Raw genomic sequence first — 17955 nt, forward strand, 5'->3', positions numbered from 1 at the left:
CAGAGTGTTAATAGCTGTATATGTATATCAGCTGTCAGCTGATAATGCAATCCCCAGAGAGAAGGTAGGGAAAAGCTAAAGAGAGACATTGGCAAAAGAATAACTTTTGGTATGGTAGCTCTTTCTTGTATGGATGGATTCCTCAAATAAGGCAGCTGCAGACAGGAGGAAAAAGATGAACTCTACAGTGAAAACTCATAGAGGAATATATTGCTGTACAGAGCAAGTCCTGCCCACAAACGGATAAGATGTTCCTGTTCCCAGTTATCAATACGCTAGGAATGCTGTGGCTTTCAGTTCGCAAAAGCCTGCAGCTTCTTTAATGCAGAGCCCTGCAAGAAATGCTTTGCAGAAGCACTATAACAACATGGGTTACATCTAGAAAACTAGATCTACTTGTTATCACTGTACTAATTACCTCGAAGGCCTTCCTGCTTCTAAATTAACGTCACAGGATGATTCAAATTCACATTCATCAGTCCCACTTATTTTCCAGGCTTCATATAGCATTTTAAAAACATTAACTTCTGTAGACATTCACCTGTGTTTGCTATTCTGTCAAGGTATTATCTTTCATCACAGCTAGCAAAAGAATCAAACCTAACAGCAAAGAGTCCAAACTGCGACTTCCAACAGCAAATCCCATTTAGCAGCTGCCAACTCTAGTTCAACTTCATGTTTAAACTTGAAGTTTTGCATGAACAGCTGCACACAGATGAACAGACTCCTTCTTCTGGATTTTGTACATCCCAAATATTGATACAATCTAAAAAGAAAGTCAAGTTTGAAGAAAATCTGGTCAGTGATTCTAAAGAAATAAGCTTGACACTACTAAAACAGAGTCTCAAGTAATTGTTATGGTTTGCTAATGAACAAGTCTCACGTTTTTTCCCAATTCCATCGGTCTATCACAGGAAAGACTTCCACTAAAAGATACATTCTACATCTCTTCAGAGACAGAAGAAGAAAACAGGAGATCAGTCTCAAATAATTTGTTTTAAATGCTACTGTGAACAAGTAAACAAAGACTGCAAGTAGCATTCACACCATTCGTTACACAGATCCCTTCATTGCAATCTTCCTGGCAAGAAAAAAGTAAGTTTCTGTGACAAGGATATGAGGTAGCTTCTAGCTAAGAGAGGTTATTACTGTTCCACTGATCACCTGCAAATCCACTGATTACCTTGAAAAGACACCAATAGGTCAGTGTTACTTTACACTTGAAGAATTGTTTTACTTTTCATTTCTTATGTTTCTTCAGTATTTTTGAAGAATCCTAAAAGAACATGTGCTTTGTCTTTAAAACAAGCAAAGCTGACTCACAAGATTACTCTTTGGAGACCTTGAAAAACAGACAGAAAATTAGTATCTAAGCATTTTTACCACAGGAAATGTCAATATCTAAGGATTTTCTTTATTTTTCTTGTGATAATTAAACATGAAATTAAGTTTGGGCTATCATGCTCTTTAAGAAGTTGTAGTATGCTGATTATGTATATGTGGAAACAAAAACCAGCAAGTTACATCAAATGTAATAAACCATACCCTACTGACACTTATGGCAGCAAGCATATACAAAAACAATATGCAAATTTGTTAACAATTCAAAGTGAAAACTAGATATTTTTTCATTACTTAGCCATCTTTACAGGTCCACAGCGGAAGAGAATCACCATATGACTCAATAAACTCCAAAATTAAACAAAGCAAAATTTCAATTATGCTACATTAAAAAAAAAAAAAAAAAAAAACCAAAAAACCCACAAACAAACAAACAAACACAAAACCAAAAAAAACACCTTCTGCTTTTTGATTACATATAGTCAGAAATAAACTTTAAGTGCTTCTGGAGATGTTAATGATGAGATAAAGATGAAGACACTTTTACAGATGTTTTGAAACATTCTTTACTTTTCTGATTTATAGATAATCTATCCATACTTAAGGGACTAACTGTTACATTTTTTCCTACAAACTACTAAAACCAGACACTACCCAGCAGCTTAAATAACATATGAAAGAGCTGCATCTATTTAACAGCTGCAGAACTCAGGATAGAGGCAGTAAAATATTGAAAAAAAAAAAAATACAAGAGTTAAAAATCCTACTGCAAGAATATTAACTGTAATAAAAGAGAAGACATTAAAACCAGCAGCTAGTTAGGTGCCAGCACATAATAGAACCCATAAGGGCAGGCAAAGAATGATGCTAAGTTAGGAAGAAAGAGTCTGTTTTCAGAGAACTTCCTGACAGACACCACAACAAAGCAACATGAATGGTGACTGTGTGGTCCCCTTCTCGTAAATAAATCAGGCGTCAAAGGTTGATCTGCAGTTAATAAGAGGCCTAAGCTTTCTCCAAGGATTTGTAGTATTCTGTCAGCACAGTCCAAGCCTTCGGAGCCATGAAGCCTTCCGGCGGGTTTTGTCCTTCTCGAGCCAGCTTGCGCATGCGAGTCCCCGATATAAAATCAAAGTCTTCATGGCTGAGAGAGTAAGGGTGGAGGAAAACGGGGGGGAAAAAAAACATACTTTAAAAGCAGGCAAAGTTGCTCATATTCCTTCTACTTTCTTGACACTTTATGCATTTTTTCTTGGGAGTATAATGCTATATAGGAGCTGTCATTTCAAGGCCAGCAGTGCCATGTAAATCTCAAGAATATGCACCCTCCTCAATATTCACTCCTGAGGTTTTTAGCAGCATGGTACCCTGGACCCCTGTGGACTGAATTCAGTCTGTGCTTCCATTGAGCCTGGTTTGCCCTCTGTGAGGAAACAAGTTCTGGTTGAAGGAGAATTATCTACTCTACCTACTGCCTGAGCCCACTGCCAAAGAAACAGCAGCTATCCTGATTTACACCTTGCCTTGCCAGGGCAGGAGACCAGCCTGATGAGATGGTTGAATGCTCCCATGCTGCTTCAAGAAGGTCATTTCAGTGCCAATAGAGAATGTGTAACAAAAAAAAAAAAATTGTACAACATCTTAGTGAGGGACTGTTTGGAGAACAGAGAAAGTAAAAGCCCCAGAATCTAGAGGCAAGCTGTGCCATTGCTAGACACTGGGCACACATATACATATTTATGCACATCAATAACGGGACATATACACTTCAGAATAAAGAAAAAAGCAACGGAATAATAAAAATACCTCCCTCTAAGATTTTTCCCTAAAAATCAAAATTCAGTTGGACAAATGCAAAACTGTACACAGATCAGGACTGTTTACCATTGTTAACATAAGAATCTAAATTATTATTAACTTCTCAGGTATGTGGTCATAAGCAGCAAAAACTCCACAAATTAAATTACTCCTCACAGGACTGAAACAATAAAAGCAAGACAAGTATGCCAGAGTTCTATCAAATGCTCCAAGGGAAAAACATTATGTATTGCTAAATTAAATATGCAATATTACTTATGCCATTTGCTCAATTTGCAACATGTATGCATTACTCATTCTTTACTTGTCTGTTTGAAATAAAAACCAAGTATTGATCTCAGATGCACATGCCTTAGACAGAAACAGGAGCCAACTGTGCACATCAGAGGGCAGAGCTTGGCTCTAAGAGCTGATCTCTGCTCAGCAGGGTATGGAAGTTAGCAAGATGCAGAAAGCATTCCACAGTTCCCTTTCACAATAACGCTAGCCCCATAACTTTTTGATTTTGACTGTATACATTTACACACCAGCATTGTCATACATGCTCTCTTCTTGTTGCTCTAAATTTGGGACTGTGGGTTCCTGAAGAGTCACAAGGAAAAAAAAACCAAAAAAACAAAACAAAAAAAAACCCCTACTGTGCTTTAGTCCTGCAAAATATAAATTACATAAAAATGAAAATTTAAACTTTATGTAGCTCCATGGGAGAAAAACTTGGCACTGCTATCTATAACATCTGAAAATTTTATTCCTTAGCAGAGAGATGTCTGCTGTTCACTAACACTGCCTGAAGGTAACTTGAGTTCTTTACAAAGAACTATTTATATAAAATATACGTGGGGAAGTGATAAATCTGGTTAATTCTGTCAAAAAAAATACCAAGTCTTCAGATGATCAGGAAGAGAAGAGTAAAGCAAGTACTATGAAGTACTCCATGTGTGTTTTCTCCACACAGAAGTGGAACATTTTAAAAAAAGCTGCTTTATTCCCCACCTTGTTTCTTAAGTTTTCAGAAAAGCACTCAACTTTGTCCCATACCCTACAAGTGAAATAATGCTACTAAACCAGTACATTTAGATATGTCACAGAAGTTTGCTTCAATAACACATACAACTCCTTTAGCTGCTTCTTATCCCTAGCTGCACAAAAAGCAGGTAAGAAGCAGAGATACCAAGAAAGAGAGAAACACGAACCTAAGGAGATCTACAGAAATAAAAGAAAATTTAAAAAAAAAAAAAAGTGCGTGAGCATTATTTCAGAAGCATAATACATTCAGCATCTCATAATATTTCTAGAAATGTTTCCAAAATACTGTTAAAAATTACAAAATTACTGATGATGTCCTCTCATTATATCCTGAAGGTCTATTTTGAAAGGGTTTTTCTTTATAAAAAAAAAAATTTACTTGAATTAGTAATCACTAAAGTGACTCAAATGGAGCCTTGGCAATATATGCACAACAAGATGGTATTTTTTGCCTTTTTAAAAATTGCTTCATTTACAAATTTCAATCAAATTTCAGAAAATGAGATTCCTGCTAAGGAGAAAAACCTTATCAGTACTGTGACCACTGTGGCGTGATGTGACCCAGAAGCATTTTGAAATAAAACATATCAGTAGGAGTAACTTGCCTTAGTAAAAGGAGATAGTAAAAAGAATCACCAAGCAATTTTATTCAGAGTGAATTCTGAGGACATTAAGAGTTACTCTATAAAAGGTGGATTTGAATGGAACATGAGAGGGGGAAACATTTGACCATTAAAGACGATATAAAATTTAAATGCCAAAGCCATTCAAATTCCATTCCTGTCAGATTTGAAATGACCCTCAATTAAAGTTAATACAAGCCTTTTCTGAGTATGGCATTTAAGTGCCTTTGAAAACTTTACCCAGTAGCTGCTGGAATCAGCTTTCTTTTAGCCACTCTGGATGCTACTAAAGATTTGTAACACTGACTTGACCTTGTACTGCCAATTGAGTTTGACTGGTACTGACACAACACTTTGTGCCACTGCAATTAAAAGCATTCTCCAAAAACAAAATGGAAAAGAAGGCAGAAATAAAACCACAACAAAAGTTTGTCAACAGAAAAACAGTCCTGAAACATTTCATACTGAGGACTGGTATTTGTTCCATGGCATAGCATCCTAGAACTCTACTACATTCACAGGTGGGAAAAAACATATCTACGCACACTGTGAAATTTTCTTACTTAGGAAGGACAGGGATTTCAGAGACCTTACAGTTCCTATGACAAAACAAGGACATCATTAGTTTGCAAGTAGGAAGCGACTGTCACAGGCCTACAGCCTGTGCTGTACCTCTGATATGTCAATACCATGCATTAATAAAGTAACTGAAGAGAATATTTTTTTCTGCTTCAGCATTATTCCCTACAAATTTAATCTAAGTGTAGACCACATTACGTAGTAGATTTTTCATCTGGGAGCACTAAAGATCAGTCATCATCTTGGGATCCCTGACCTCGTCTTAGGTATTTATCACTGTACAAATGATTTTCTAGGAATTCCCATTCTTTGTGGAGAGCAAGGTCTGGTGCTCTCAAGGTCTTAAAGAATTACTCTTAAATACAAGAGTCATGATAAAAGTACACACCATTCATTCTTAGTTTAGCCTTTTTATTTTCTTTCTTTTTTTTTTTTTTTTAAGCAAATAGAACAATAGGGAAATAAAACAATAACGTGACTTATTCACCCTAGTCTGTCTTCAAAACAGCTATGAAGTTCTATTCATTTCTGGAATAATTCACAGACTCATTTCTGGGACAATTCACAGCCTCCTTATCTGGGGTACAATTCTAACCTTAAACCCTTTTTTGGAAGGGCTTTCTCCGAATTTAAACTTGCCTTTGCAGCATCAAGTCATGACTTACACCATACCTCTCACAGGAAGTCTACATTATGCCTTGGGAATTAACGTCCCATGATGCTGTATGAACCAGCTGGTTCCAGCTAGGTTCAAATCCCAACAAGACAGGAACAAACCGTTTGTGAAATTAAAACACAATATTGTGGTTAATATCAACGTATGCAAAGCAAATCCTTTCCTAATTCCTTTCTGACTGGCAGGAGGGTTTAAGTCTCCTGGCCTGATGCAGTGTTTCAGTGTATCCTAATGGTAATTGAAAAATCAAATTACACACAACTAAATTAAGGAGAACGGTCAAGCATGCTTATCTCAGCCTCTTACTATCACTTTAAGAAAGAAATCTGAGAACAGTATGTACTTAGTTGGAGCAACTCTCCCATAAGTATGATTTGATAGTATTAAAGCAGTAATGGCAACCATCTTAAAGGTCCTCGGAAAAAAACCATATAAAGTTAAAATCCCTCTTCTTCACAGATACCCATGCTTCATTCACATTTATAGATACCGTGAACAATCTGCTCCAGTCATCTCACTTATGGGTTTCTTTTAGCCAAAATGTTCTCTTTGGTTTTCTTTCAGGGAGGGAAAAAGAAAAAAAGTCTTAATTCCAAACACTCCTGTGGCTTTTTTAATTGCCGGACTAATTTCCTTTCTTAATTGAGTTTTTTCTCAGCAGCAGTCTGTGGCCGCATTTTATAGGACTGATCTTCTATAAAGAATTGGGAATCTCTGCTCTCAAAACAAGCTTCTATTATTAAGCCACCAATCCCAAATTGCACTTATCTGTGATAACTATTTGTGAGGCTTTTTGGCTGAAGAAACACACTAATTGACTTTCTGAAGGAATTTCAGCAGTGGGTAAGCTTTTTGGGGGGTGTGGGGGGTTGAGTAGTGGTGTTCTTTGGTTGTTTTCTTTACAATTCACTCTACCAGTCATTTACAGGTCAGACATTCATTTTGAATTACTCCATTATAACTAGAGTTCTTCCTATAAACTTTTCCAAAACACATTTGGATATATTGAATTATAGATCAAAAATTCTATTAAATCTAGAGGGGTAAAAACTTTGATAAGGACTGTAACAATATTCACGCTAGCTTTTATATGCATTAATTCAGAATTCTATGCAAGTGGAAACGCTCAAGCTTCCCACACAGAAACTTAGATTAGGCTTTCTATCTGACTTGAGCAACAGCAAAAATAGCAATTTTATTTTTATTTTCCTCATTTAGACCAAAGGAAAAGGAAGATGAAATTAGCTCTACCTGTGCTGCTATACATCATTTCAAATGCATTCCTCAAATCACTGTCCTACATCTACATTTCAGACAAGTTGTTTTTCAAAAATACATTTCAAGAGTTCAGTTTCATGAGGTGCTAAACCTAGTTCTAAGATGTCCAAGAAACAAATTAAAAATTGTGCTGGCTTTCTGAGGTAAAACACAAATATAATTCCAAGTCATTGGTTGTTCATATGTCTTAATATTCTAAAGGGTAACTTTATTTAAACAATTTAAACAAGTTAAGCCTTGTGCATTACTCTGCAACTACAGTTGCTGTGCACTTATTATAAAGGCTTTCAGGTCAGTCTTTCTTTACCCCCTTTCCTCACAGACAGTGCTCAGTTATCCTGAATACAACCAGGATATTTCTGCCTTTCCTTACTAAGAGGGGCCAAGTGACTTCAGCTCCCACAGAGCCCCAGAGCAGCTCAGCACTGTTAACCAGCAACATGAGGTCCTGAAACACCAAGTCAGCAGCGTCCAGACTGGTCCCAAGCAGGTTCTGGGTCTGCTGAAACTCCAAGGGCAGCACATGTTCTGGAGAGTACTAACAGAAGTGAGAAACAAACTGAACTTCCATATGAGCTCCACAAAACTGCGCTTGTGTGGACACCGTTGGGAGCAGAAGACCTTAAGCACAATAACCTCTTGGAATCACAGGGAGCACACCAGAGGAGTGAGGTGTCTCTACCAATCTCTACCAAATTACAAAGATACTCAACGGGGTCTATTATGGTTTCTCACAAGCAGAGGAGTCCAGGAGGCCTGAAAGAACAAAGAGATGATCACATGGGGAAAGAATAGTACGCCCAGCAGCTAAGACACAGGCCAGCCATAGCTCATCCCAAGGGAAATCCCCTTGCCATAAGCTTCCAAACACTCATTAGTGATGTAGATTCTGGAATTGCCTGGTTGGCTGTCAAGTGTCCAAGCCTCAAAAAACTGAGAAAGGTGCAAGAGATACCAAATGACCCTTTTCTAAAACAACTCACAGCAATGCTTCTATGCATAGAACCCTCCTTCCCACATTTTCATGCTGCTTTTTTCACCAAGTGAGCTCAGGAAATATTTCCACAAACATCGCTATTTCACATCCAAGGGTCTTCCACCAGTACTGATCCTCTCATGTTTCCAGGCAATCCTCTCTTCCCTGCCATCCTCCTTGCAGAGTCAAACACCACATGGTCCAGGAGCCTGCCACATTGTCAGCATTACGCAGACCATCCTGAAAGGCAGCCAGCTGCACCCACCCAAGCTCTGACTCTGTCTGGAGCCTACCACAGTGCTCCGTCTGGCAGGCAGGAGCAGCCACGGCAGCCTGCGTGCGTCCGCATTGCCATCTAGAGGATTACTGCCACGCTCCAAACCATCTATGGGCAGGACAAACGGGCTTACAGCCTGACAGCACTGGGGCAGATCTGCACATTAGCTGCAGCATGGCCTTTTTTCCATGACGGTTATAGAACCAGGGAAAAAAGTGCCCCAAACCAAGGCCTTACAGACACAGTGAAAAGACAGAACGGTGCACATGATGCAGTCTGTGACAGAAGGCAAAATCTTTTTGCCACCTCTTTTCACAAGTTCCCACCTCTTTTCACAAAAAAAAAAAAAAAAAAAAAAACCTCAAAGAGTTGTTTGGGGTTTTTTAATCACTTGCTATGGCTAATGACAGAAGTAAAATTTTACTCACCTTGATTGAAATCACATCTAATTACAGTATCGATGACCACAGAATCAATATTCTGAATTTTGGCCTGTCATGCTGGTACTCCCTTACTATTCTAACTTACTAAGAATTGACACACCAATAAAACCACTTCACTTTAATTTTTTTGTATTGAAGCATGACCAGCAGGTCCAGGAAGGTGATTCTTCCTCTCTATGCCACTCTTGTGACAGCCCACCTGAAGTACTACATCCAGACCTAGGGACCTCAACATAGAAAGTTCATGGATCTGATGGAGAGAACACAGAGGAGGGCAAAAAATTTGATCAGAGAGCTGGAGCACCTCTCCTCTGCAGACAGGCTCAGTGATGGAGCTGTCTAGTCTGTAGAAAAGAAGGCCCCAGGGAGAACTTATAGCACCTTCCTGTTCCTAAACAAAGTCACAAGAGAGCTGGAGAGGAAATTTTTGCAAGGGCGTGTAGTGATAGGAGAAGGAGGAATGACTTTAAACTGAAAGAATGTAGGTTTAGATTATGCATTAGGAAGAAATTCATTCCTGTGAAGGTGGGTGAGGCACTGGAACAGGTTGCCCAGAGAAGTTTGCATTTCAGTACCAACTTCAACTGCACTTGACGCAAAACAAAAGTACATTCTAATAATCTGTAGAAAGAGGATTAAATTAAAATTACAAGTCATCTTCCCAGTATCATTCATTGTCACCAGAGCGACATGAACACTAAGGTTTGGACACTGCTATGCCACGCAAGGGGAAAATAACATTGAAATTTGCATACAGAAGGTGAAATGAACTGTACTGTAATTGGATTTTTTAAAAAAATCAAAAAACAACAAAACAGCTGAAAACCCTGGGATACAGAACATTCTTATGGCATCATTTTGCTTTATTACTAACAGAGAAAATGAATTGCTATTTGTCACCCCATCTTGTCTAATTTCTTCTCCATGCTGCACACTCTCACTGTGTCTCTTCCCTCCTATCTGATGCACACCTGACATCAGAGAAGCCTCTTTAAAAAGACAAAGCAGCAGAAAGCTAATCTTACCATTATAATAAATAGTAATATCTTTCTCTGTATTTACCAAGCCACTGTGTTCCAGAATCAGAGAAACCCCAATAGCAGGGGAGCCTTCAAGTGGCAGCTAAAGTTAGATCAGGTAATTGCCCTGTGAACCAAATCATGCTGAAATGAAGCTACGTTTGTCTAAAAGCTACATTGATCTAAAACCACATCTAAACACTTCCCTATTAGAGCAATATGAATTTAATTATAAACAATTTTTTTTAATGTGGGCAGGGGTAAGAGGCAGCTATTGCTCAAAATCTTCTTAAAATGAAAATTCAACTTACTGATTAGAGTCATAATAATCCATGCACTTCTTTTTTTTATTATAAGCTGCAACTCTGAAGGGTACGATTTCCAGTGCTCGGAGGCCCGGAGCCATTGTCAGCACTTTGGCACCATGGGTTGGTTCATACAAATCTTTCCCAGTGTCAGGGTGTGGCATCCCTGCTGGATCTCTCCCTACGATGTAGAAGTTAGCTCCTGCAACCATCCGTGATCTGCAGTGCCACTGAACCTACAACACAGACAGGAAAAGCAATTAACGGAAGAAAACGCTCCAAAACTGCAGCTCTCAAAATGGACATGCACTCTGTAACTACCATGTTTTCCTTAAGCAGATGTGATTTTTACTATGGAGCCACAACATAATAAAGAACCAGTTAAGTTGATCACCATCAAACTTACAGCTAAAACACTATCCCCATTTTATTTGCACGGTAGGTGCAAAAGTTACTTCAGCACTCTCTACACATTCAGAACAAAAACCCACCCATGTTCAGCATTTTCAACTTGTACATGTGGCAAGGATGTTGTTCAAGGCAGAACTAACACTTTGTCTGCATGAACATTAAAGCCCAAAGGACACATAGACCAGATACACACATGAATGCTTGTAATAGATTTACTTTCCTAAGAAGGTGAATTTATTGCATTTTGATACGGCTTTGCCTCACAGAACTGTTTCTTTTCTTCCAAGGCACTTATCAGCAATGTCAAAAATGCAAAAAATGTTAAGCTGATATTTATTAAACATGTCCATTAGGATTTTTACAGACTGGAAGGACATATCCACCCTGTAGATAACCACGTTACCAGCTGCTTGTTCTTCTGTAAAGTGCTTGCGCTACAGAAACAGATCTAGTACCAATGACTTTCAAATAACCTACGGAAAATTACTAAAGCAAGAATCTCTTATTACTTGAACAAACATTATTGTCAGGCAGTACTCTGAGGTCACTGAGGTTACCCTGCCATCTAGGTAAGGAGAAAAATTTTATTCCATTCAGAACAAGGAATGGGGATTTTGGTTCCTCCTCACACATACAAGAATGAGGTAGAAGATTTCTGCTAATTCTCACAAAAGGCCTATGGAGAACAGCAGAAGATTCCCCACATTAACTCACTCACATGCCTCAGCTAGATCTGGACTGCAGTTTCTTCTCTGGGCTGAAAGGCAATGAAAGCTCTGTTTGATCAGTCAACTGGCCAGCAGTAAGTAAGTGACATCTGCCTAATTTAACTTCACTAGCAAGATTTCCTACCTATCAAAAAAGCTACCCGAGAGTCAATTTCAGAGCCATGTCAGAACTTGAATTTCTTGTGACTCAAGGCAGAGATGAAAAAGGAGAGGGGAAAAAAAAAAAAAAAGAAGAATCAATATCTCCTCGAGGAATTGTCCTCAACTGAGAACATTTATTCTTTCTGCTGCCTCCCACAAACCTCTAGAGACTCCACCCCAAGACCTGGCTCCTAAATAAAGTATTGCCAAATAATTATTTCATACAAAAGCCTTGAAACAATTTTCTCTGAATTGTTTGCCAGAAAATAGACAGACTGTTTTTTCTTAATATGTTAATACCCCTCTGACATACAAACGTTTTGCTTAACAATCATAAAACTGAAGTATTTTAACATTCAGGGCAATCACTCAGTATGTTAACAGATCTTGTAATTCCTTCTGAAAAAGACCATAAAGAAAGGAGGAAGGATTAAATTATTATCATATCCTTGTAACTGTAAAGAAAAGATTCTATAAACTGAGTACTTTCTCCCATTTCCAGCAAAATCCTCCAGTACAGAAGTTTCTTCAGAATGTTTTGGTTGGTGGCAGACGCTTGATAATCTGCCTTCCCAAGCAAAATTAGTCTCCTCTCTCCCTCCATTGAAACAACACAACACACAAACATCAGACTTAGCACAAAATATTTTAGTGCACTATCAAGTTTTGGTTTATTTTAAACTTTTGATGTATTTACCTCAGTTGGTCCTGCATACATCATGGGGGAAGGGAATATGGCTACCACTGTCGTTTCTGGATTCAGGATTCCCTCCTCCAGTACTGCAGCGTGCTGCTTCATGCGCCACATAAGAGGAACATCATCCTCCTTTGTCCAGCCTCCAAGGGGGTGCAAGAGTAAAACTGGGCGCCGGTAGCCACGTTCCAGAAGCTGCTTATGAGTATCCTGCATTAGAAGAGCGTGCCCATTGTGCACTGGGTTGCGTAACTGGAATGCAAAGACAGCGTCTGGAGGAAAAGAAAACAAGACAAAAGATATAAGGAAAGCCAGCTCTTTTATTAGTAGTTGTAGAGCCACAGAAAAATCTTCAGTACATGCTTTCCTCTGAGCTCTATTAAACAAGTATGATAGCAGAGCTCACAGGTTATTAAAGAAGTATCAATTATTACAAAATCACTGTACTTAATAAGAGAAAAACTAATAAAGAACAACCATACAAAAAAAAAAAAAAAAAAAAAAAAAATCGGCTTCCTTAACTTCTGAATTTTCTGCAGAATTATCCTGGTTTCTCCAAGAGCTATAATCTTCTGTTCAGATTTTTCATTGCATAAGGGTATTATATTCTAAGAGAAAAATCAAACTATTCTACCCATCTTAAAGTCTAAATATATCATCAAGAGAACAAATGGACCTGTCTGGAACAAAACTAATAAAAGGGGATTTAATGTTCCTTACTAAGTTTCCTTCACCTTAGTTTAGTAGATTTTAAGTGCGGTAAGAGCAAAGTAGGAGTACCTGCTATTCCAGAGTATTACAAACCCATCAGTGAAAAACCCTGCCACAACCAGGATTTCTCTCTCCTGCAAATTCAGATGAACTAAAGTACCCTGCAAGACAGCAAACTCACTGTAACTGAGCGATTTTCCTATATAGAACCAATGAAACCTAGACAACGGGGTATTTCAGATCTCAAATATGTGTTTGTTTAGGGGTTAGCCAAAAGACTGATATCCCAGATCTACAGCTCCTGGACATACTGACCACACAGAACAACAGGAGCTCGGGACCAGTTGTGGTTTGCATTCTCAATGTTAATCTCTCTCCTTGCATTTACAAGTGCAGCTGCCTGCCAGTCACTGCCATGGAGAAAGCAGCATGTTTGTTCTCTGCTTTGACATTCCTCAGCCTCTTACTTATCTGCCCAACACAACTACTTTTGTGATAAAAACTGTTTTATTTCTTGTGCAGAAAAGAAACTTGGCACCAGACTACCTGCACTACTTTCATAAGCCTCGTTCCCAAGAAGGAGCATGGAACAGACTTTAAAATAGCAGAGCATGAAAGCTCAGCATTCAACCATACCTCTAGTATTGCAGTTTTGGCCAAACATGATCTTTAAATCACGTCTTACCACATTTTAACATTACCTTTTCTTGCATTACTGACATGTCTACAGTGCATGGAAAGATAAAGCACAGAACCTCAGGCATTGCCAGCTTCTGTTATGTGTTTAGGCAATGCAATGCCTGAGATCATAAAAATTATTACTATTTAAAAGCAAAGAATGCCACCTACCAGAGCATTCAAAATTTTCGTCCTTGAAATAATGCCAGCCTCAGTGGTGGCAGCAGACATTTGGATAAGCCTCTGCAGGAAGAAAGAAAGCAAAAAAAAATTACTCACCGGCATTCATTTCCTTGAATTTCTGCCTTAGTTCAGCTGGAGTGAGGCGGTATTGATCAAGTCCATCATTCCAATAAATACGATCAAGGACCTGTAGATCTCCACCTACAAGCCAGTTCCCTTGCTCCATAACCATCTAAGAGAAGAAAGAAAACTCCATGTCAAGATTAGTTATCAGTTTCTCCTGAGAGCATTGCAATGGGGACATATCTTTGTGTTGGACCTGGGTCCAGGCTGTGCTCCAGGATAAGTTTATTTGACAGTTGTAAGACAATCAGTGTCAAAAAAATGAAAAAAAAAAAAAAAAAAAAAATCACTGGAGCGTAGGCCAGACTTGTTATACCATAATGCAGGAGAGATGCACAAACCTTCAGTAGGCATATGCTTTTCTTTCAAAATTGAGATAATATATAGAAATGCAAATTGCAAATATCTTAACCAACACTGCATGACAAACAAGGTAGTGTCTGGAAAGCCTTGTCTATTACAATTTATTATATATTGGCATATATTTTTTTTAGTAAATATTTTAAAAATTAATTACAATATAGCCATACAATGAAGTTGCACACTTTACAGTTATTGATCAAAAAAAATGCTGTTGCAGTATCAGTCTAGTTTACAAGATTCTTGTCAGGAATAAAGTAACAAACAAAACAATTCTGATTAACTATTCACCCACTTTAATCTATTAAAAAAATCAGAATCTTTGAAGTAGAACAGCTTTGGACTTGTTTCATGGTAGCAGCTTACCCAAGTAACAGATGTTGGACAGTCACTATCTTCTTTTTTACATCGTTAAATATCACCTCACACTTTATCAAAAAATAATTATGGCAAGCTGCTTAACACACTCTACAAATAGCCATAGACATTGCTCTGAAATTTTTGATTTCTAAAAATGTATTTTCTCTTGAAGATGAAATCACAAAAAACTTTCACGTTTCATACACATTTCTGATAACTTTTTTAGTCTTATGTAATTTAGAAATGACAACAAATCTTGATATAACAGAAGATAATACATACTAAACCCAAAAGTCAAGATGCAAAAATTAGGTGTGAATTTTTCAATTTATTTTTCTTTGACCTGCTGGAATTAAATTATGCCACAGTAACCATTTCCCAAAGAAAATGCCAGGCTGGCATCTTACCAAGGTAGAGGCAAGGTATGATAATGATATGAGGATGAGAAAATTCTGCACTACAGAATCTGTCAGGTACCCAAATATTTCTGATTAATTAAGAAGGGCCACCAAATTCAGGTGCTGTCATGTTACTACTATACTGCCCAGTACAGGCATAAGAACATAAGTTCCTCATCTTCTACATAAGAAGTCATTCAAATTTTGTTTGTGTGAGATTTTCTTAGAATTTATAAGATCTGTGTTAAGTTTTCAGTAAAGGGATAATCTTCTGTTCAACATCACAGAACACATCAAGGGCATTGAAAATCTTCTATTAGTCTTACAGATACTTTTACAACATTTAAAGGCTTTCCCTTTTCAAGAGCAAGCTCATAATTTGAGGTTTGTTTGATTTCTCTTTACCTAATTTTATGCCATCCATGTAAACAAAAATACCTCGAATGTGGAAATAAACCTATTTTGGCTCTGCAGAGCTAAGATGCAACATTCACACCAGCTTGCATAAGCCAACACAGCATTGTGATGAGTACATTACAATTAGAACGTTTCAGTACGACGTACACATAAGGCCAAGATAATAAAACATAACAAACACAATGGATGGGAAATTACTCCCCAGAGAGTTAACTGATGAACTCTCCATGAACAGGGCTGTTTGAAAAACATCTAAAGCAGGCAGGTCTCACGTGCACCACATGCAGGCAGAAAAGAAGTTTTCTATCCTTCACAATGCATATATCCACTGATTAAGGAGCTTTGATGATCCATCTGGTGACACAGAGGGATGTGTTTCTTAGGCACACTGGAGGGCAAAGTTCCCTCTTCTGTAGCACAGATTCTACAGTATGTTCTAAATTCATTTCATGTGTACATATTGACATTAGATTTTCACACTAAGTACAGACTATTCAACAGCTGCACAGAAAAAAATTACCTTTGTTTCTGCTCAGATATTTTAATTAATTTTTCAAAGCAGTTTTTTTGCCAAAGTACATCAATCATAGAAATGCACTTCACCTAATTTGCAGCTTCACTACACTACAGCAAATAGGACTAGATTTTCAGCTTTTAAACACACACCTTGATATAGGGATGTTCCTTGCATGTTGTTCCCCACTGCCTAGCACAGCGTTCCTCTTTCCTGTGCTCATAGAACTCGGGATTACGGAGAATGGCAACGCGGCGACCTTCATACACCAGTGCAATTGCTGTGCACCCATCGAGCCTTTCTTTGTCCTCTTGAGTAGCTGTTAGCACTATAGGCACTGACAGATTAATAACTCCCCCTGCAGAGGAAAAAAAAAACCCTTTATCCTTAGTAATATTCATCAATGTTTGTTATGAAAATCTACCTAATTAATAGGTTACTTTTAAGGCTGTATGTGTATTATATGACAGGTAGTTAAAACAGGTATTTTAACAGGGATTAAACAACTTTTAGAATGAACTCATGCTTCCATAAGATACATGTGCTATAAAATTGAGCAAACACTGAGGTTTGAGAAAGAGTGAACACAGTACTGAAAATAGCAGGTCCTTAGAGCTGTACAGAAATATTATAACTGCAAGGATACTACTTTTGGGGAATGTCAAATTAATACCTTTCTTAAGAATCTATATAGAAATTAGAAATACACAAATAACATTTTAAAATAGGTCATCTAAAATATTAGGCAAGATTGGTACTGGAGTGGATAATTAGTATAAAGGAAATTATATTCTAAGTAGACATGCTCTTGGTCCCTAAGAAAAAACCAATGCAATAGGGGCAAACAAACGTACCCAAGTAGTTAACACACATAACTGAACTACTTCAAAAGGTGACTTTTGTTGTTTACTTAAAACTCTATTCAGATTCAAACATTTACCTTTCAGAAAAAACTGCAGAGAAACTGCTGAGTCAGTCAAACATTTTACATAGTTTGTTCAGCTGAATGTTTACCAGCTTCTTTACTTTTGAAACTAAGCCAATGTAGCTCAATTTTGAGGTTGTGTGGTCCTCATTTTTAAGCACCTACTTCACTGCCAGATGCTGAAAGTCTTGTTTTTCTTTTCTACAAGAGTGAGATTTGAGAAAACCAGCAGAATAAATATCATAAGTCTTCTGTAAAGGCTTGGGTTCTAATAAGCATATGCCTGAGTGCAAAACTTTTGGGTGGCCTCCAGGAGAAAAGTCATGGGCCATTTAAAGTTAATGGAGGTTTTGGCATTTGCCAAGACTCTAAAATAAGGCAAATTTTCCTATTATTTAAACAATGCATTTTTTTATTAGGAAATTAAATGTCTTAGGAAATTAAATATTATAAAGCTGGATGATAAGTTTAAGAGAAAAATAGAACCCCCTTCTTTCACAATGGAAAATATATAATGTATGCTGTGCATCTCAGGAGTTCAGTCTTGGTACCCCAAAGTTATTATCAAAGCAACAAGGTCATAAAATTGAATTCGGCAGCAGTCACAGAGAGTGGTTTGACACCCCAAATTTGTTAATTTAAAAAAACCTTTTGCTTTGCAGACAAGTAAAGAAATATTTCAAAGTATGAAGAGATGTCAATCCTGTTGATTATTTTGTCCATAACCAGCAATAAATATATAATATCTTCTATATTTTTCTTCAGCCACTGTACAAATAAGAAACTGAGGGAAGGTAGTAAAGCAAGTCTCTTAAACCACAGATGAGCATAGTGTTGGGATGAGACTTTTCCAGACAACCTAATCTTTAAAGGGAGACTATCAACACATCTGCACTGATCACCATAGCTTAGAAGTCAGTAGTGTGAACACTGCTTTTAAAGCCCAAAGGA

General features: G+C 37.7%; 1 protein-coding gene across 1 annotated transcript in view; it reads right to left on the reverse strand.

The window, feature by feature from the left end:
• Nucleotides 1-1893: 1893 nt before the first annotated feature.
• The window catches only part of PAPSS1 (3'-phosphoadenosine 5'-phosphosulfate synthase 1), a 39130-nt gene continuing 23068 nt past the window's right edge, over nucleotides 1894-17955 (reverse strand). Inside the window, exons 8-12 of the mRNA XM_040064835.2 lie at nucleotides 16232-16437; nucleotides 14004-14139; nucleotides 12339-12607; nucleotides 10368-10597; nucleotides 1894-2485 (exon numbers count right to left, since the gene is read on the reverse strand). Of these exons, the coding sequence (XP_039920769.1) occupies nucleotides 2347-2485; nucleotides 10368-10597; nucleotides 12339-12607; nucleotides 14004-14139; nucleotides 16232-16437 (980 nt within the window). The 3' untranslated portion in view covers nucleotides 1894-2346. The remainder of the gene's footprint in view (nucleotides 2486-10367; nucleotides 10598-12338; nucleotides 12608-14003; nucleotides 14140-16231; nucleotides 16438-17955) is intronic.

This window comes from Hirundo rustica, chromosome 5, assembly GCF_015227805.2.
Source record: "Hirundo rustica isolate bHirRus1 chromosome 5, bHirRus1.pri.v3, whole genome shotgun sequence".
Taxonomy (NCBI): domain Eukaryota; kingdom Metazoa; phylum Chordata; class Aves; order Passeriformes; family Hirundinidae; genus Hirundo; species Hirundo rustica.